This window comes from Microtus pennsylvanicus, chromosome 20, assembly GCF_037038515.1.
Source record: "Microtus pennsylvanicus isolate mMicPen1 chromosome 20, mMicPen1.hap1, whole genome shotgun sequence".
Lineage (NCBI taxonomy): Eukaryota > Metazoa > Chordata > Mammalia > Rodentia > Cricetidae > Microtus > Microtus pennsylvanicus.
This window is the reverse complement of record NC_134598.1, coordinates 19,310,501-19,332,819: the sequence shown is the minus strand read 5'-3', so window position 1 is coordinate 19,332,819 and position 22,319 is coordinate 19,310,501. Positions and strand designations below refer to the sequence as shown.

General features: G+C 39.5%; 1 protein-coding gene across 3 annotated transcripts in view; it reads right to left on the bottom strand.

Moving 5' to 3' along the window:
- The window catches only part of Syt1 (synaptotagmin 1), a 492,018-nt gene that overhangs the window by 118,573 nt on the left and 351,126 nt on the right, over window positions 1-22,319 (bottom strand). For 2 of the 3 annotated variants that reach the window (XM_075954765.1, XM_075954766.1), the window contains exons 6-8: window positions 16,241-16,363; window positions 12,427-12,594; window positions 9,377-9,544 (exon numbers count right to left, since the gene is read on the bottom strand). In XM_075954765.1, the coding sequence (XP_075810880.1) occupies window positions 9,377-9,544; window positions 12,427-12,594; window positions 16,241-16,363 (459 nt within the window). The remainder of the gene's footprint in view (window positions 1-9,376; window positions 9,545-12,426; window positions 12,595-16,240; window positions 16,364-22,319) is intronic. The other variant, XM_075954767.1, reaches the window with a different exon arrangement.

Genomic DNA, 22,319 nt, shown 5'->3' with positions numbered 1-22,319 from the left:
AATCTTATCTTTTTCCCAATGTGATAACCTCTTTTTTTCTTCTTTATAACTCACATAATCTAATCAGTGATTCCAGTATGCACATAGCTGTAGGGCTATCCACTTGGGAATGGTCAACTGACCACGGCCACAGCCCTGAAGAAAGTTGACCCTCTCTCAATTAGCCATCAAGGCTCCAATAGATCTAAGCAAGGGTCCTCATAAGCCCCCTTGATGCTTGGTAGAATGTTATTGATCTTGTGTAGACAGCCATCACTCTGGGCTCTTGAGTGCATTGGCCCCATCATGCCCAGAAGATAATATCTTGCTGAAGTTTCTCTGATATTTTTCTCTTTCTTTCTGCTCTCCTCAACTTTGCAATGTTCCTAAGACTCACAGTGAAAAGGAGATATACATGTCCCATTCTGGGGTGAACACTTGGCAGTCATTTCCTCTCTGTACCTTGGCTAGTTGTGAGTGTCTATGTTAACTTCTGGTCACTTCATAAGAAGCTTCTCTGATGAGGGGCAAGAGCTGTACTAGGTGTAAGGATATGTCATGGCGCACACCTTTACTCTCAGCACTCAGGAGGCAGAGGCAGGCGGATCTCTGTGAGTTCGAGGCCAGCCTGGTCTATAAGAGCTAGTTCCAGGGCAGGCTCCAAAGCTACAAAGAAACCCTGTCTCGGAAAACAAACAAAATCAAAGGCATTTTGATGATATGTCCTATTAGCAAAACAACAGTAATGAGGTTTCCTTTAGTGTATATTATGTGTAATGTACATTATTGATGCCATAAGTCCAGAAAAGAGCAACTGGGGATCTCTGATAAGCCAACACATGAAGATATGTAGCAAAATGGACTAGTTCTGATATTTAAAACTATCTCATGTTTCATGATTGGAATATCAGTAGTGGAAGACTGTAATAGCCTTATTAAGATATAAGTTGATATTTAATCCACACAGTTTAATGTCTGTACAGGGTTATATAACCACCTTTACCTATTTTAGAATATTTTCATCACTGCAGCAAGAAAGCCATATTATCTGCCATTTTCTCTATCTCTATTCTGAGCTCTTCCTCTCCCCACACCATCTGTGTGCTGTATGTCTATCCCTTTGTCTGTTGGAGTTCATTGGTATTGTTCTCTCTCTCAGTACTTCATGTCTCTGTGGCTGAATCCTATTCCACCATGCAACCCCTTCTATCAACTCACTGGCTGATGGTCATTTAAGTCGTTTCTGCTTTTGTCTATTGCGAAAATGCGGTTATGAATATTTTCATATGATAGCGACACACACATTTCCTAATTTTCTCAGATATACCCAGGGGTAAGCTAGGTCATGTAATAACTCTACTTATCATTCTGAGGAAATGGAAGATTGTTTTTGAAGTGTTAGAGCCTTCCCGTGAGCAACAGACAAAATGCCTAATTTCTCTGTCATTCCCTCAGCACTTGTTATTACTTAGGTTCAAAAAAGAACCTTAGTTTAGTGAATCTTGAAACTTTGTGTTTGGCTACAAGGTTTGTACTATCTTCCACTTCCACCTGCTGAGTCTTCCCCAGGGTTGGGTCTTTCTGGAAAATAATCATACTCCCCAAGACTCCTGCTTGTGAAATCTAGGCATGGTCTCCTCTCATGATGACATCTACATTGTTGCCTGAATCCCTAGGCTGCCCCCACTGTCTTCACAGAACACATAAGGCTAGTAGTCATGCCTTTTTAGCTGGCAAAAAAAATGAGGTCTTTGAGGGGTATCTGTAATACCCCAAATAACTAATATTTATTGTTTACCTGGTGCCAAGTATTGTTGGAAGAGCTTTATAGAACTCTTTTAGAATGTAACTTTTTCATAGAGATTAGTAACATTAGCCCAAATAATAAGAGCAAATACTCCCCAGGAGGAGTTGAGTCATGGTTGGGTTTGCATAGTTGAGTCTAGCATTTTAATCTACCCTGTGGTTCTGTCTCCCTGTTGACGCATAACTGCCTAGGTGGAGTGGGCTATTTTATTTACCATGTTCCCACCATCCTTACACTATGAAAATAGGTCATAATAATTTCACGTTGACAAAACAAAAGTGCAAAATTACTTAGTAGCATTTGAAAGCTCTTGTTCGCAGGCAGGGTGTGCTCCTCTCTCCTCTGATTCCGTAAGGCCTGACTGGGCAGTGAGTCTTCCTCCTCCCTCTCTGTAGCACAGCTAGGACAAAGCAAGCACAGACACTTCCTCTAGTTGGGGAGGAACAGATTGTAATGGATTAACGATTTCACAATACAAACATTTGGCCTGCCCAAAGGTAGGTAGGAGGAAGACAGAAGGGAAAAACATTTAATTTGAAGATTCACAAACAGGATAATAACAAAAATTGTGCCAAAAACATAGGATCAGCTCATCAGAAATGATTACATTCTGAAAGACTCAGATACGTGAAAGACGGAACAAGACATTCTGCATTGCTTCCCACTCAAACAAACAAACAAAAAACCCCCTATGGAACCAGACACGGACGAGGGTGCTTTTGTTTATCCATTTGTTCCCCTGGTTCTTTCATTTTCGGTTTGTTCCTGCTTCAGCTCCCAGTACTCAGTTCCTGCTCTGCCAGCCTGTGCTTCCCACCACCTGCTCCATTTAACTTAAAATTCAACTAAAAAAACGCTCACTTCTTTTATTCTTTGGATAAAAAGAAAAAAAAAACCCTAACACCTACACTCATTTCTATTTTTTACGAAAATTCGATTTCCTTAGCACAACATGTATCAAAATTTATGAGAAATTCATGAAATTCAGAGAGAATTTGCCCCGCAATAAGCCATTCGAGAGGCCATGGAACATTGCTAATGTTCGGAACATTTTGGTCAAAATCCAAATACGTGCCTCAATAGAACACCCACCCGGTTGCTTCCCATTGTACCAAAAATTCTGTCACCTGGGTCGCTCATTAACTCATTATCACTGTTGGACTCTGAAAGCCCGATTCAACGGAATGGAAAGACACACAAGTCACTGGTGAGCAGAACAGGCAGAATCATGTTCTGTATGTTGAGCAAGACCTTCAGAGATGGGGGCTGTAATCCCAAAGTATGTAGGGCTTTGCTGCAATCACGGTCACCTGAGTAACTGGGTAGTCTCTGGAGATAGTACCCTTGATATCAGTAGGGTCGGTGAGGCATGCTTGCGAAAGGAAATTCTTATTTTTTTTAATGAGTTCAACCACTTTACTGATAACTATATGCTTACACTTATTGTATGCTTTGCAGGAAAAAAAACAGGCACAGAAAATAACCGTGTACTCGCTGAGGTCAGCCAGCACAGCCCACAATACAGCAGAGGCAAGGAAAAGCGGGTTCTGGGTTAAAATCATTGCTAGACTGTTTATCTTCTGGGCAGTTCAGGATGAACTGAGTTATCCTACATAGGAAATGGCAGCACTCAGAGTAACCCCATGGGGTGGCTCAGACACTATATGAGACCTAAGAAGCCAATGTTTGGTACAGTGTGTGTACGGTGAGTGGCTTCGTGTCTAGTCTTAGTTCTGAGAGCTTATTGTCCTTAGTTTAAATTTATGAGTTCAATCATTAAGGGACAGGCTGTTATTAACTCACTTCAGTCTTGTTCCCCAAGATACAGGTTCAAGTTTTCACTCTTAATTAGGCCTGCTCTGGCTGATCTCTTTGACTTAGGAATTGCTCTGGCTTTCTCTCGTTTATTCAAAACTTACTCAGTTAAAGACTTGATTACATTTCCTGTGTTTGTGTGTGGGCACACATGTACGTGCTAGGGTGCGTATGTTCCACAGTGTCTATGTAAAGATCAGAGAAGAGCCTTTAGAAGCTGACTCTCAAGGAGGCCGAGTGTGGTAGTACCTTTAATCCCAGCACTCGGGAGGCAGCGGCAGACAGATGTCTTGAGATTGAGGCCAGCCTGTTTTATATAGAGAGTTACAGGACAGCCAGGGCTACATAGTAAGACCTGTCTCAAAAACAAAAAAATTTGGCACTCTCCTTCCATCAGGTAGGTCCTAGGACTTGAACTCAGATCAAGCTTTAAGTATTAGCCCAACTTTTCAAGCTCTTCTCTATGGGTCTCCTTATCCCTCATTTCTTTTCCTGAATGTAGCATTTGTTTATAAATTTTACTGGTTTCTTTAGTTACTATTTTATATTAGGAAAAGTTACTACTATGATTGACTACTTTCCATAGGCATCAATATTCTCTGTTTATATATTTTATTGCTTTATGTGCTCCTTTAATAAGTATTTGATATATGTTATGGATGAATGAAAGAAATGGATTTATTTAACATTTTTTATGGAAAGTAAAACCCCTCTGTTTTCCTTATATTTATTCACATTCATGTAGAAAAAATGACACAATTGTATTAATGAGTAACACTGGATTTTAAGGTTTTGCATTTTGGGTGGAAATCATACTGCTCATCCATGAAATAACACCTTTATGAAATAGTAAAAATGCTCCAGTTAATGAGATTTTGCTATTTTGTAAATATTTACACTACATTATAATATCTAAAAGGGTTTTCCTATCAATACACACAGACATTCGTATACCCCACATCACTGCCTACACCCTAATCCACTGCAATCTGTTAAAGCAAACTGATCTATTGTCACAGGTTTCAAACAGTGGGCCAAAGTGGAGTGAACAAGGCAGTATAAACAATTAGTAGGAGAAAACTGCTTATTTCTGCAACTGTCAACTAAAAATATTAAGACTGATTTTCCTATGTGTCTGTACTGCTCCCCCAAGCTTTTTTCAGTGGGACCAGCTCCAGCCTGGATCCACACCATCAGTATCTTCCTGAAAGGCTGTGGTTGCCGGTGGTGCCTGTGTTCCGAGCATTTCCTAAAGGCTGAGTGGCAAGCAAGCCCCCTGTTGACACAGCACTTCAAACTATCTCCCTCCAGAGCGCTTGTTCGCTGGTATGTGGCAGGGGAGTGTTTTGGACAGCTTGACTTGCCATCTCCTCTCTAAATGCGCACGGAAACAACATCAAATGTTTCGTGATCCTTGACCATAAAGATGCTGTCTGAAATAACTTGAACTCCTTTCGAAGAAGTACAGAGTAATTGACCACTAGATGCCCAAAAGAACACCCTGCCATTTGATTGAATATGTATTCTCAAAATGCTTTTCTGTGAAGTAAATGTTTTTTTTCTAATTAGGCATAAAAATGTGAAATTTTCTTGCAAAATTGATTTTCCATTAAGGATCCAAAGTAGTTTCTCTTCCCTTCTGCCTGGGTACTAATTAAATTATGTCCCAACTTGTTTTAATTCAGCAATCAATTTTTGACCCATTTGCACTGGATTACGGAGCCTCGTTTAAGAAGCACTCTAACGAACTCACACAAAGAGAGGTGACAGACTTGCTTTCTACCAGACAGAAAACAGCAAAGCAGGCCCGAGAGCTTGCAACCTGTGCAAATGAAGGAAAAAGGCCCAGGAGTTTTCTACTCCTGTGTATTTCTTCCACTATTTTAGTGATGGGTAAAATAATAATAATAATGGTAATAATAATGAACAAAAATGCGGTTCTAGCTGTTGAGTGTGGTATTTGGAGTAATGCAGGAAAAATACTAAATGAGTAGATTATGCTGAAAGGGTGGTGGTTAGTTCCAGATGTGAGCTTGGGTGACAGGAGAAATTATAGTTTGAACGATTGAACAAAATGGGAAATATGAAAAATTCAACCTAGACAGCCTGATGAATTCATTTTTGGAAGCCTTTTACAAATGGAGTAGAAAGCAACTATATCTGTTGATTATATGGAATGATTTTGGGGCTACAAACTGAGAGGAAAATTGGATGAAGTTGATGGTTTTGTGTGTAGTCACCTCTTGGGAGAAAGGTTGTACTCTCTCCAAGGTCGAATTCCACCGTCCTATGTTGCAAAATAGGGAGACGGTAAGGGGTAGTCAGCCATATTACACAAAACAAAACTTGATAGTGAACAAAAACCAGTCGGAGGCTTGGATGGTGTTGATTTGAGAAACACTGTGAACTAGATGGAAACTTGCCCAGCAATGGTATCTAACAGTCGGCGTCGAGAGAGAGCCAGAGTTCGCACCGTCTCTCCTATCTGAACCTGTGCTGTCGTGGGTGTGCACCAGCTGAGGCTTTCCCACTAGCCGGTTGCCCATCCCTTTCTAAGTTGCTTAGCCATTAATCGATCACCAAAATAGCATGCCGTCCTTCCGCTTACTACTTCGTGGTCTTATGACCTTAATGGTTGCCAGCTTCCTGCTAAAACACTTTCATGTCAGTCTATTAACATTGCAGGCATAGAACTCTGTGGACCTGGTCTAACCTGCTTCTATCCAAGTCGCTGGTTGCATAGTCTCCTGTGGTTACATATTTTTTTTTTTTTTAGTTTCAAAGTTGTTTCTTTAAATCTTACCACTCATTATGCCATCAAACTGACATTTAATGTTGATAGGTGAAATGAATGTCATGGACACAGTAGCTCGAGTAGGAAAGGAGAAAGATTTTTGAAGTCTTGAACTCAAGTCAGTCCAAGACTTCAGTTCATTCCCACAAATATGAACAACAGAAAAGGGCACAGCACATACCGCAGAGAACAAGGAACTGGAGAGCTGAAACCTAATTGGGTCTTATTTCCTTTCCTATGAAAAGGTGTCTACCTGCATCTAGTCATGCCAAGATAATGCTGCTGAGTGATACCTATTTTAGGAAGTTCCCTGTTTCATAATAGAGAAAATAGCCTCTCCAATGGGCCAAAGTTACTCTTCCTGAGTGAAGACCAGAGGAAACTGTCCCAAGACTTTAAGTTATACTGGTTCATTGTTTACCATTAAAAACATCCAGTAGCTGTCAGCCAGCACAATGGTGCTGACAAAATAGAGTTGAGTTGATGCAGATGAAGGCAAAAGATGAGAGTAAGAAAATAAAAACGGCCACGAAGAAGAATAGGCAATCAGGCACTCCCCGATTGAAGAGTTACCATTTGCCAGATTCTACGGTAGGACTTTCACATGCTACCTTTCTTATTTATAAAGACTATACAGTGCAGATAAAGTGACCACCTTTCAGAATAAAACACTCTATTTGAAAGTGCGTGAATGACCTGTTCTAGGTGCCAGGGCACATAAAGACATGAGCTAGAATTGAAAAGATAAAGAATTGTGATTGTAATCTAGGTCTTTCTCCAGTTGGTGTCAAGGGCAGGTAGGAAGTAAAAAAAGAGGCAACGGGAAACTGATCCCTGCCCCTTTTGTTCTCACTAAGAGCACAGCAGCACAGTTCCAGCATCCTGGTAATTACTTGTTTCAGAATGACTCATTCTCCATGATTTGTGTGACAAATGCCTTAAAGAAGTTCAGGGGGATGAAAGTGGTAGAGGGAAGAAGGGGGAACCAAGGGGGCGAAGGAACGCCTTTGCCTACCTAGATCAAACCTACTGGTTTAGTGTTAAGTCTTAAAATCTACATCTACTCAAGGAATTTTTTTGAAAGAGGGAGTATAGATTACCAGAATTTTTTTTCTAAATTCAGGAAAACCATTTTTCAGAAAGCCACTGTCTGTGACTGTAGAACCCACATCATGAATCTGGTAAGTAGTGAGGACCATGAACCCTGGACAAATGGCCTTGCCCTATCAGATATATTGGGTTATAGTCAAAACTAGCCAGGTATATTGGGTTATACTCAAAATTTGCTAAACTAAATTAACTAAAGGTAGTTAACTAATGAATACCATTCAGTGTGCTACATTCAAATAAAATACAAAAACTCATGATATAGCGCACCATCTTGTTGTATAGAAACAATGTTACTCAATAATTGATTTTCTTATCACATGCGTGCTTGAGTTGACATCAATATTAACTCACTCCTAAGGAACAGTAATGTATAAAAATCATGAAAATTGAAAATTTGGTATTATTCAGGATTTTTCTTGCACTGGTAAATCTTCATAGCTAGGTAAGCCCTAATCGCAATGTTTAAAGAAGGCCCTGTTTGAGTAACATTATATTCTATAAAGCAGAGTTTGCTGAGTCATTTGCTTCCCTTTCTACAACAAATTAGTCATCTTAAAGCTTAAAGAAAACCCAGTCCTTGTGTGTGTACATCAGTGCATGTGTGTGTGTGTGTGTGTGCGTGCATATGTGTGCATCTATGCATGTGTGAACACGTATTGACATGTGTGCATTGTGTACTGGTATACATGTGTGCATCTGTGTGCATGTGTAGTTTCATTATGCAAATGTGCCAAACCTGCAGTAAGTCATTATTTACTTCAGGTGATTCACCATCCTACTGGAGAATGCAAGTTTAGACTTTCTTGGTGACATTGTGTCATTTGAGACTGTCTGGACAGTCTCTCAGTGCAAGAGAATCTCAATAAGTTGCTTAATATATGTTAAAATAAAAATTGTCATTTTTATGATTCTGTGCTTTCCCCAGAAGTCTGCCTGGCAGAAGCAGTCATTCTGCATCTAAAAAAAAAGAAAACCCAGTCTTAACACACTGTGATGCAACTTTTCATATTCAATGAAGGGTATGAAGTTAGTAGTTGTAGCTGCTGAAGAGAGGGTCCTTATGGTAATGAACAAGGCTGAGTTTCACTGTCTGGTCCACACGGCCCCAGAGTGACCACACAGTATCAAACCTTAGATATCCTGGATGGACCAGGGCTGTTTGCTGGTCCCTGGGAGATGATTATTGGCCAATATCCTACAGAGGGGCTGTGAAAGGAGCTGTTTTAGAACTGAAAGAAGCTAAGGGCTGGATTATTTTCTAATATTAGCCTGCTAAGACAGTCACACAGAAAAACGCCCATGCCAGACAGGCACAGAACAGTCAAACAGAGCTGGTTACTACGGACTGTAAATGCACTATGGACATTGAACTTTTTTTAAGCGACAGAAAAATACTGGGCAAAGCTGTTAAAACTAAGAAGAAAAAAACCAATGTGAACAGCAGATGAAGATGATGAGAGTCACTTCAAAACTGTACTGAATACCAGCTTGTGTGTGTTTCAGGGTTTTTTTTTTAAAACTCGTTATGCCTTAATATCTGCATGAGAAACAATAAACTTAAATATGCAGACATCATCAGAGAAAAAGTACCCTTTTGTTTTACTGTACTAGTTCTAAAGCCCACGCATACAATACAAAGTGATGGCTCATTGGGCCTTGTCAAGAAAGGGTTGCTTATATTCCCAGTGTGTTCACTTCTCTATTGTCTTTTAAATTCCATCTAGAAGTCCTGCATGTATCTCAGCAGGGCATACAAATACTTGGACTCTGTTTTGGCAGCTGTCAGTGTCTAAAGGCCCATGTCCCCCTCCAAGAAGATCAAATTAGTATTCGCACAGGAAAAGGTGAATGAACGCGGATGACTTCCCTACCTCTTCCTTCTCAGCGCTCTGGAGATCACGCCATTCCTCGGTTACATGGCCAAAATCCACAGTGTTCATAGGAACTTTGAACTCTCCGATGATGTCATGCTTGGAGAAGCGATCAAAATCGTACACAGCCATCACCAGAGTTTTGCCACCTAATTCCGAGTACGGCACCTGCATGAAAGGAGAGGAGGGTAAGACACTTCGTCATCAATGAAGGAATAAGAAACTTGGTTGTGTTTGACTCTCTCTTGAAAAAAAATGTTGTTGTTACTATTGTTTCAACTGGACACTAGTTCAATGGGTACCGCTTTTTCAAGCCATCTAGATCAATGGTTCTCAACCTGTGGGTCATGACCCTTTGGGGGTCCAATGGCCCTTTCACTGGGGCTGCCTAAGACCATTAGAAAAACACAGGTATTTACATGATGATCCATAACAGTAGCAAAATTACAGCTATGAAGTCACAATGAAAATAATTTTATGGTTGGGGGTCACTATGACCATGAATAACTAGCTGTATTAAGGGGTTGCAGCAAGAGGAAGGTTGAGAACATATGTTGTTCTAGACTATCGTTAAATGAAGGGTAACTTTTCCAAAGCCATGCTAGTAGTCTAAAAAGATCTAAACGAAATTTACAAGGTGCCCCACACACTTTCTAAAATAATTTAGTGATTGACATGAGCTGACTAGAAAATTGATGTTTTGATTATCAGAGAGTCATTATAATATGGATCTTGAAGTTCAATTGTAAGCGTGATACCAGTGAGCAAGAATAGTAGCAAAAGGCCAAGAACGGATGAGTTCTCCAGCTTTTCAAATGCACTTGGGACAGATGCTATGGTTTGGAAAGCTGATTAGTGACATTTTTAATATTCAGGGAGAGCTGTGCAGTCCAGGTAAGCAACACTCCAGTAAGTGGGTAGAAATATTTAATTGAGAGGTTGTTTAGGCTTGTACTAAATATTTGATCAATTTTATACATGGACTATTGTCAGCATAAATGCTGTCTTATGCCCCAAGAACACATTTCTTAATTAAATTGGACATTTATTAATTAACTTTTATTAAGAAGGGAAAGGGGAGAAAGACTATCTGACCACTTATGTATAAGAAACTTGGGCTTTCAAATAAGTGTTTTGTCATTTATTAATTATGGTCAAAATCAGATTATTTTCTAAAATCCTGTGAAAAATTAAGTATAATGGTTTTCTACTTTAGGAAGAACCTAAAATAAACTTGAAAGATCTGAATTTCAATAGAATTCACAAATTTTGGAGTGGGAGTTTAGAAACCTTTAAGATTTTAAATTGTATTTCTTGAATATTTGCTCATGCTGAAGTAGTCTATGTGAAGTCTGTGCTTTGGATTAGGTAGACCTGGACCTGGGGAAAATGAATCAACCCAACTTGTTATTAAACTACAGCAAAGGAATCCGTACTCAGTGGAGGCCTTTCGAGAACAAGTGAGAATATTTTAAACATCTGGACCACTGTAGGGACGCACTTAGGAATCATTTATTATTAATACTCCCCTAAAATGGAAGTTTGTTTTAGAGGAAAGATGATGAATTTATTTTGGGGCATGTTGTTCATTTTAAGTACATTGAACTCTACTCGAAAGGCAATCTATAAACTCACTTATGCTTCTATTCTTACATTGCATGGCTGCCTGGCATTTCAAGATACAGTTTATAATGTCTTCTGCAGAAATCAACATATTTTGTCTCAAAATAACTGTACTTTGTACACACACACACACACACACACACATATATATATAGGCTGATCTACCTTTCTGAAATAAAATAATGCAGAAATTATAAACATTTATAGAATTTTACCAATATGCTTCAAAGAAATGATATGCAAGTAATAGAGGAAGGCACTACAATATTATGTCAAGATTATTCAAATAATACAAGAATTCATTAAGTTCCGTTTAGAAATTGCTGACCTAAAAAGATCACTATATAGCCAAATAAGATGCTATTGACTACTCTTTACAAGACTTTAGTAATTGATATTTATTTGATTTGGTATAGGGTCAATAATGTCTTCTTTTTAAGTCAGGAATTCTCTACTCTTAGTTACTGCTATGTTAACGGTCCAGACAAAGAAAAACTAAAGGATTTATGTGTTTAAAACTCGCGAACTTTAAAGAATAGAAAGACTGTTCTTTTATGAAATTGCAAACAGGATTTGAAGAGGTGGACTCATGCCCCTGTTTCATTTCCCACTGGAATATTTGGCAACACAAGGCCCATGTTATTGCTAAGCCTGGTTGGTGGATGGGGTAATTTTGAATCGGCCTGCTGGCATAGTCACAGAAATTTCATTTGCTATAAATGTAGTGTTTCTAAGGAAGAATTGAAAACAGTTCCACATATCCATCAGAAGCACCGTTTTTATGAATGACTTCCAGCGAAGAGTTACACGGTGCCTTGCAGCTTGCAGGGCATGTCATTTTGATGAGTTGTCATACGGGCAGAGTGTCTCTTGGTTATTGCTTGTCAACTGATGTGTCTCAACATGATGAAGAGCCCCAGACAAGAGCCTAGAGTCAAGGAATGATGCTAGAGAAGCCCATAACTTTTTTTTATTGCTAGGAGGAAGGGTTTTAGCATGTTCCAATCTCCCCATGAGAACATGATGAACATTGGAGAACAACATCCTGTATTCTGACTTCAATAGTCCTTATAGGCTTGGCCCATTTTTCAGAGCCTTGGAAACTCTGGAAAATAATAGCTTGGGCTTTATTTTTGGAGGCAAAATGGGATGCGGTGTCAAAGTCTGTTGGTGTACAAGGGTTGACCTTGCTTTTTTAGATGTGGCTCTGTTATTGCAAGGTCTACCTACGTTCTATTCTGAAAATTCATAGCCAATACCTCCACTTCGGACTCTTCATTAAACTGAAAATTCAACTGTGAAATATTCCAAACACAGCTATGGTGAATCCCAGAGTAAGTTGCTCATGCTCCTCTGTGTGTCGTGATGAAACTAGTGTTTAATAGAAAACGAGGAAGGACAAGCTATCAATCAACCCAAACATTTACCTTGAAAGTAAATTGTTCATTGAAGACAGGGTTGAGGGTTTTTCGGTGAACTTTTGTCTCAAATTTCTTCTTTTTGTCAGGCAGCAGGAAGACCTTGACGTACGGATCAGATGTTCCCCCCATGTCCAAGGCAGGAAGTTCAGCAGCTTGGATGATGCCGACCAACAGCTGAAGTGAATGAGAACAAATGGGCCACATCAAAGAGGGAACATTTGAGAGAGACTGATTTGTTCTCAGTGCCGCACACTGTGATGTCCCCTGTTCCCTTTGCTTTTAGTCAACTTTTATTCTCGTGAGTCTGAATACAGAAGGCAAGTGCAGTGAGCTCTGTAGACTTAAGAAACCGAATTATAACAGATGCGGGCTCTAGGCCGCCTCGTTTTTAAGCACAAAAGAGGCTTCTAAAAGGTGGCTGATTACAGTTAAATATGGAATTCATATTTGCAAAAGGGTTGCAATCAAATAATGTCCCAGTTGCTAAAAGCTCTCGAGCTTCGTTTTTCCTTCCAGCTCTTGCTTTATCAGTGGAATTAAGTCGCTCAACAACCACAGTCTATAACTGCAAAGCAGGGAATGTTTTATTCTTTTCTGAAGTCTCAGAGAAGCAAAATGGAAATTTTTTAGTCACTGACTAATATTTTGGAAAGAAAAAACTAGAGCTTTATGTTTCTATCCCACTTGACCTATTCTTGTATATCTATATTTTCAAAACCTTAGCTTATGATAGAATAATTATTCAAGAAAGATGCATTTAAATGGAGGTAGAATAAAATGCATTAAAAATTTAAGCTTTCTCAAAATGGGGAGAGTTCTAGATCTGAATATCTATGTTAAATAACTACGTTTTTCATTTTCCTAATATAGCAATTTTCTCTGCACTGTATTTTCACCAATAAACTTCTCAGTTTCACTGGGAATATTAAACTAATGTGGCATTATTATATTACTTCTTTTGTGAGATAAAAATCTGACTCTATAGCTCAGGCAAGCCAGCCACCTGCCTCTGTCTTCCCAGTACTCAGATTCTAGGCATGAGTCCCCAATCTTGTCGATATTTTTGTAAAGAAAAAAACATGTGAAATCCAGTTATTACAGATTCTTCAATAAATGTGGACACACTACAGATTTTTACTACAGATCATAAACATGTGAGTCATAGTTTTTTAGGCAAATGGAGTGGACAAGCAACCCATTTCCTTACAAAAACTGACACCCATTTTCTGTCACGTGACCTAGGACATCCTCAGTGTATTTTGGTTGGTTGGCTCAATTTCCAACTTTGATCTTGCCTTAATGGGTATGCCGATTCCACTTTAAAGCTGCCCTGCCTTTCAGTGGGAGCCATGAATGATAGAAGGGAGGTACCCCAACGCAGACATGGCCCAAGAATAGCTATTGTAGGTACTAGAGTATAACCACACAATCACTAAAACTCACGGTCTCTCAGTTTGTTAGAGGTAATATTCTATTCCTCATTCTCACTTTGTGAAAATGATTTTCTTTTTTGGCCAACATAAACTCAGTAAGGAGAGATAATTCTAGTCTAGAGACTTGCATATCTTGCCGTTAGAGGATGGAGGGATTTCTTCTAATATCCCTTGAACTTCTGTTTAAGAGAGACGTATTCCCATTGCGAAAGCTTCTTAATTCAAGGAGTTTGTTTTTTTTCTTTTTGGTTTTGGTAAACAAATACTCATATTTGACTCCAACCTTGTCTACAAGTCTCCTCAGATTTTACAGTCCCTAACTCATAGAAACCATGTGGTGACAGAAACTAGCAAGGATATTTGAAATTAAAAACCAATGCATGGTATTTATCAATAAAATCTTCTAGACCATCATAATGAAATGCATATTTTGGACAATTTTTTTTCAAGACAGGGTTTCTCTGTAGGTTTATTTTTGTTGATCCTGTCCTGGAACTAGCTCTTGAAATTCAGGCTGGCCTCGAACTCATGGAGATCCACCTGCGTCTGCCTCCTGAGTGCTGGGATTAAAGACGTGCACCACCACCACTAATGTGTATATTTGCTACTCTGTTTTCATCAAACATTATTTTTGGTTAAAACAGAATGAATTCTGTTCTTAAAAGTACTCCTGGGTTGAAGACATGGTACCTGCTGCACTTCCAGAGGACTTAGCTTCGATTCCCAGCACCCACATGGGAGCGTGCAACCGTGTGTAACTGTAGCCCCGGAGGATCTAACACCTTCCTGTCACCTCCATAGCCAAAGTGAACACATGTAGTGCACACAGATACAAAAAGTATTTAGAACTTTCAGAACTAATCAGTATGAGATGCTACAAGATTTCTCCTGGGAAATATGAAAGGAGAAAAATATCAGATGAGTATATAAAGACAGGTTAAAAACCTGGAAACCTCCATTGGTAATGTAATGTAAGCTAACCTTTACCCTTCCTGGAATATGTAAATAATAAACTACTTTGCTTCCAACTAAATCCTAACGCTCACATTTTGGTAGAAGTAGTAGTAATGACCTGAAATATATTTAATTATAAGGTGTAAAGGGGTCTCCCAATAATCCTATATAAATACATACTTACAGACCATACCTAAATTCAATAGGCAGGTGTCTGAAACGTATTATAAAATAACTAGCCAGGGCTCTAATAAAGATGGCCAAAGAAAAGCATTTTCCAATCCCACACATCCTTCAAGGTGGGGGGGGGGTACTCGGAAGCTTCAAAGACCTGAACTGTCAGTTCCCAAACGAAATCCAGAATCGCTACAACTGCTTCCAGTTCTGACTCTGGACATCAGCCACGAAAGCCGACTGTTGATGTTTGAGTCACTTACACTCTTTGCTCATCAAGCAGGGTATCTGTCGCTAGCATATGCTACATTCCCGGAATCGTACCCAGTTACCAGCCTTCCTCTCGCCGCAAAGGAGGAGGAGGGACGCCAAAGAAGTGGGTGGTGTCGGTACTCCCTAATAGATCAAGGGCTACGTTCGGAACTCGGCTTATTCTGTTTGCTCTTTTGCAACTCAGACAGTACAGGGACAGATATTAACTTTGTGGATCTTACCTAGAAGGGTTTTCAAATGCATTTGGCACCCTGGGAATAACAGCCCACACCTGCATTATAGCTACTCAGTGAAAAGCGGCTGCTATGCTACCGATCTCAATGCACTCCACCTTTTGAGAAAGAGAAGCAGGGATGCCTGTGTTGCAGTCTTTAGTCTGGTCACTTCTGGGCAGCCTTCTTGGGCTCTGGTAATCCAGCCACTGGCCTTTCGGCATTGACAGAGCCACTGTCTAATCACTTGAAGGAGTTTCGCCTAGCATCGTGGCGTCACACAGCAGGTATTTCTGCCTTTAAAAGCCACAGAGCAATGCCTTGTGTTAAATTTTCACTGCTTACCAATTTTACTTTTCTAAATGTGGGTTTAGATGGCAGCTCAAACCAAAGGCCCCGGCGTTGCGTGGACTCTAAATCTATACACCCCGGGGAAGGTTGTTCCTATGCACACGGAGGGACCTGTTGGGACTGGGCTGGCTGGGAGCTCTCAGCGGCAGGCCGATGGCTTGGAGTTAATTTGTATTCTGTCCGTCTCCTGTCCGTGCCGTGAGTAGATGTAATCGGCTGGGTACTGTGAATTCTAATTAGCAGAAGTTAAATTAGCAGCTAGGGGACTGCCTGTACTTGGAAATGATTTCATCAATAGCTTTGATAATTGCGTTCCCCCCCCCCCTCACCGCAAACGAAATGTTTTAAGAAGACTATCTTGCTCTCCATCGCTCCTCGGTCATTTCAGAAAATGTAATGGAATTAGACGTGTTCCCCTCAGACCTGGTTATTCTGGAAATCGTAGTCCAGCGAATATTGGAGCTTTCCCAGCTTTTCTTCTTCCTTGGGTTCCTCCTTCTCTTCTCCATCAGTCAATCCGGTTTCAGCATCATCGTCCTTAAGGGCCTATGAATAGGAAAAAAAGAAATGCCAGTGAATTTCCCTCCCAGTCCAAATTAACCTGGCCATACCTCCAAGCTGTTTGAAGCAAGCGTGATGATGCTGAACTCTACTGTCTAACATACTCTCATTTGTTGCTTACACGCGCTTGTATTTTTTGATTCCACGTGTGCATGGACCTTCCCTCCCCCGAGTCAGCAAGCAACAATGGAAGCAATGGAAGAAGCCCCCCCTCAAAGTAGAGCAAGCAAAACTATAAAATCCTTGCAAGGAAAATGTCAACTTGGTATGACTCTCGGCTCTGATTACATTGCCCCTTTCTCTCTATGATCAACATGCTCGCATCCAGGCTGGGTTTCACATTCTCGTAGCCGCAGAAGATGCTCAGCATCGTGTGAAGTATCATTGGTGCATGCAGCGGAGATTCGTATGGAATGCATGGCCTTCGGGTGCCTGATTGCCTGTGCCAAGGATGGCTGAGTGACCCTCGGAAAATGTAAATCCTTTCGTTTCACATATACGATTGTCACATTTAAGGAAAAAAGGAGAAAACATGCCGCCAGCAAACGCATGTTTAGAGAGTCGTTCACCCCATTTCCAGCTGAACTTCCCCGTTTTGTCTTCATGACAGCTAGCTCCACAGAAAGCAAGGCTGAATTCAACTGATTTGAGTTTATTGAATATCAAAGACAAGCGTCATGTTTGGAATTTCAGAAAAACTCATATGGTCATAAAATTCATTTTGCATTGAAGAACAGAGTTCATGGTACTAAATTTTGAAAACCTAATCAACAACTAAATATTCTTCAATCTTAATGGTCAGATATAAATTAAAATATTTGAAAGATCATTATGTCATAAAATACACAAAATGTTTCAGTATTTCAAAAATCAAATTATATAAAATTTTCCTACTATGCAAAAATTACTCCAAATATTTTTACTACAAAGGTTTCTAAGAGTGGAAGGTGTTTTTTATGGGGATTACAGAAACATTTTTATGCATGTCTATTCGTTACAATTAAAATTTATGATAAGTTCCATTTCCCCATTCACGAGTATGTTTGAAAAATTGAAAGGCCTTTATATTAGCCATCCACATATTTTGTTCTGGTCACTGCCTGTATATTTCCCTTGGTCAATTTTTTAAAATCACTTGTTTTTTTAATGAGCAAATGTTATCCACTTCTGTCTACTATCTCATTTTTCTTGCATGTACTCAGCTGCAGAATCTCACAGAAATTGAAATAAAGTGTCTCTGACAATATTAAAGAGTCTTTATTATTATGTGACTACCATCAGCTCTCAAGCTGATGAGAATTCTTCCAGGACTCAAATGTGAGATGTAAAGAGGCCCCGGGGCCGTCAGACCATGGTTCGCCATCTTGCTGCCCCTACCTGCATGGACCTCTCTTCTCTGCCTTTATTGTTCTCAGGGGAGACTCTCCCATCACTTACACAGAGAGCCTCAGTGGTGTTTAAAAGGGTAACCCCCATCCCTAACTTTATAATGTCATCCAGTGTGGCTCCTCCCATCTAATCCCCTAATGGTTCCCCCAAATCCATCTGCTCTCTGATTAGATGAACATCTGAGCAGAGTTGAACCATGGTCACAGGTGTCTGTCACTCTCTGTGTTTCTGATACATCTCAGGAGTCTACAGCGAGCCTGAAAAATTGAAAACCGCCATTCTCAAATGTGGCTAGCCCTATACCATTTAATTTAGAAAGATTAATTTATCCCTGGGTGCTTTCTTGAATATTAAAGTAAGAACCAAAGCAGGGACCTGCACAGTTCCTAATGAATGGCACTCAGGTGTCTGAGTCTGGCTCAAACACTTCAGACAGTGGACTCCGTTTGTCCCTGAGAACCTAGGTGTGTAGAATCTTTAGCACTGTCATAGAGGGTGTGTATAGAAAACTACAAATTAGGAAGTTTGCCTCCCTGCAATAGTTTGATTTTTTTTTTTAAAGAGTAGAAAATTCCTTAATGCACTGACTGAAAATACCTACATGCCCTTCCATGGTCACACTAAAAATAATCATGAATTTAAATAGTTTTTCAAAAGTCCCTTTTCAGAGCTGACATTTTATATATCATGTTTCAGCCCAATGCAATTTGAAATAGTTGAAATATTAAATCTCCTTTACCCTAAGTGTTTTTTTTTGCCAGAATAGAAGGTGCAGGACCATCTCTGCAATTATTTTGCATGAAATGGGGCTAAATTTTTGATAATTTTTCAGTGCTTCTGTTCATCACTGAAGTGATTAAGTCTATTCCTGTCCCAGAGGCTGAGCTTCATCAAGATGTACCCTGTACCATCACATTAAATTCAGACCTATTAAGTCAGTAGCTATTATAATATCTTGAGAGCAATATTTTTTCCTCCATAGGAAAAAAAAATCCCTCAGATGAAAAATCTTGTAAGCCCAGAAGCTCTGAAGTCAGGCAAATTGTTAAGAGGGAAGTTGTGTTGTGAACATCAGGCCTTTTTTTTTTTTTTTTAGAAAATCAAGTTCCCAGGTTTAGAAGGACCAGCTCATGGTTTCCTTTGGCGTTCAAAAGTGACCTAGCCCACAGCCATCAGAAATTATGCTGTTCACATGGGATTTGGTAAGGCCATGCAGAAAGACAGCGTGAGAGACTGTCCTTCCTTTTCTCTCTATCCATGCAAAATCTTTCCAATCCTGTTCTAGTTAGCCCATGCTAGCAATGGTTAGAAGGAAACACTTCATCTTTGCAGATCAGTTGGGTTCAGCCTTTTGATGTCAAGATGGTAAGCCCTCAGCTGTGGAGCCCGGCCACCAGCATTGATTAGAAATGTCTAGTAGCAGAAGAAACCTACCGCAAGGGACAGTCCAGAACAGTCATGAGACATAACACAGATAAGGAGGACATAGAAGGAAGAAATAAAAATTAAAATATCCACACACATTAGTGAAAACCATGGAGAAATGACCGCTCTAAGCTTACGATTATGAGTGGCTATCCTCTCCCCTGTATAGTTAGTGATTTCAAGATTCAAGATATTAAAAAAAAACACTAAATATGAATCCTAAACATACTATCTAGAGTTTACTTCTGAAGTCAATGCTGAATTTTAAGGGATTATTTCTTAAAGGTTACAAAACCTTTCCAGAGAGATCTATAGCCGTGAGTGTTCAAATTTGAATTTCTGGGAGTTTGGAATGGATTGAAGTAATAAAAACTTATTGATTGCCCTCAGGCCTATATCGCTTTAGGAGTACATCCATCAACTGTTCCTGTCTGTCCTGACTTTATACAAGAGAGCCATATACTGGCCTTATTTCTCTTCCCCATGTTCACTGTGATGTGATGCTTTAAGTACTTTAAAAGCACAGTGTTTAAAAGTGAATTTCATCGGTATAATTTGGAGGATCATGGGACACCACGTGGCAGATAATCCTCCTAAAATCGGCGCATCCAGTTTTCATCTTTAGCCCTCATCTTCGTAAGCTATTAGCTATGTTAGTAAGGATTGATAGAAACATACCCTGCGGTTACATAATTATCATTGGGACATGATAATTTCACTATTCCAAATATATCTCATTCTATACATCTAAAATTGAAAATCATACCTAGCTAAAGCCCCACAGTACATAAAATGTTTGACTTAAGGTAGTTAAAACCATTTAGAGTGGTTGAAGTTCTAAATACTTTGTTATGACAGGAAGTTAATATAAACTGTTGCTGACCTTTTCATACTAATTCATTACTAGATTCATATTCCTCTGCCCATCTCCATCCAATAAAGCAGGAGATAGGTCTTCACCTAGTCTATCTGTGAGCTCGTGGTCATTTCTCCATGGTGTAAGGGGGATAATAGTTATACTATTACAACTATTACATCATACAGAACAAATCCACAAATGAAAATGTAACTTCCTTATCCTAGACAAGAATGCTGTAGTTACCATTTAACATTTATCAAAGCTTTTAAGTGTTAATTCAAGGACACAAGAAGATCACAATTGAGTTTTATGATAACCATAAAAATCATAGCACTGTGTATTCAAATTATTGTTTTCAAAGATACTGCTAAAATAACATCCCTTTTCTAGGCCATGCTCATCCAGGGCAATTATTTCTATACTTAATTATAAAATGTTTTTTTAAAGAATCTATGATTTTTGTCTAAAAAAACCCAAATGAATAAAAGAGGAAGAAAAATCAGTGTTAAATTCTACTTGTTATAACCCTAAATTTGAGTATCTACTTAACAAATTAAATGAAGAGAAAAATCCTTCTTAGGTACCTGAAATTGATCATGAGCTTCTCTAACTGATGAGAAACTGCCAGACAAATTGAACCGTTGCTACCCTGAGCTCAGGTTAAAGCTCTCTGAGCGTTAAACTAGACTTCACATCCATCCGTCCATGCACATACAGCTCTGAATGCAAATTAAACTGCAGGGAATGAGAAGTGGGCCCCTGGGAAAACTGCTCCAATAGACTCTACAGTGTCTTCGAGGAGTTTTTCTGTTTCTCTGTTCTCTGTAGCTTTGGAGCCTGTTCTGGAACTAGCTCTTGTAGACCTGGCTGGCCTTGAATTCGTTGAGATCTGCTTGCCTCTGCCTCCCAAGTGCTGGGATTAAAGGTGTTGCCACCACCGCCAGGTTCTTCGAGGAGTTTTAAACTCCCACTGGGAAAGAGGGGAAGCATGTGAGAGTGTGCAGGGAAGAAGGGAGCTGCACGCATCTTCCATGCGGCTTGTGTTAACACCTGATCAAATTGTCCTTAAGTTCATGTGTTAATGATTCCATTAATAGTAATTAATACTGTAAGTCAATTGGAAAAATTGCCTACACATTTTTCTATTTGGGAATAGGTAGAACCATTTAAACTATCTGATAGGAAACAATAATTACAAAAATTTCTATGAAAAAAATCTTTGCTGTCCTTTCATGAGTTAAATTTTCTTTAGAAACATTTAATATATGTATTTTTTTATTCCAAAAGTGAAGACACATTTAATACTTTTTTATGAAGTGTCACCTTGGCTAATTTGTCCAGCTAACTTAGTTTAAAATAGGCAGTAACATTAAGACCACCCAGATAGCATTTCTATGCATGGAAGACAGCTCGGACACACAGTTTATCAACACCATTGTGGGTCTGATTATGATCACTAATTGAGGAAATATAATTTTGTCTTCTAGCTCCATCTTGTTCTTTAGGACTGTTTCCTATCCCCCATCACCACATATAACTCATTATTTCTGGCAACTGATGACTGAGCGGGCAGGGTGTGTGGCAATGTTGGCAATTACTAAGTGTGATGAAGCTACTTAACAGAGCCAGAGTGCCGTGGGTGGGTCAGACAGAGGCCCTGGCAGAGAGGGAAAGGACTCAGGCACCTTGATTACATTTTCTTTCAAATTCCAATCAAGGTTGGCTAATGCAATGGAATATAAATGCTCAGGAATTAGCTTATTATGCCAAGCTCACGAAGCCACACCTGCTGGCACAGAGTCCTCCCCTGGGGGTGTATATGTGTGTGTATGATGTGGGATTCCCTTCTGTATGCTGTGAATATGTTTTATTACAGATAGTTCATAAAGAAGCCATTTTGGCCTTTGGCAGGGCAGAATCTAGCCGGGCTGGAAGAGATACCTAGAGAGAGTAAGTAGAGTCAAGAGATGCCATGTAGCTGCTGAAGGAGAAAGATGCCAGAAACTTACTGATAGGCCACAGCCTCATGGTAATACACAGATGAATAGAAATGGGTTAATTTAAGATATAAGAATTAGTTAGAAATATGACTAAGCTATCATCAAAACAGTGTTATAGTTAATAATATAGTTTCTGTATGAATAGTCAGGTCTGAGTGTCTGGGAAAGGAAGGAGCAGTCTCCGTTTACATGTGTGTGCACATGTGTGCGTGTGTATCATCAAGGAAGAAAAAAACCCCCACTGTACCTCTCTCCACTACACTTTAAG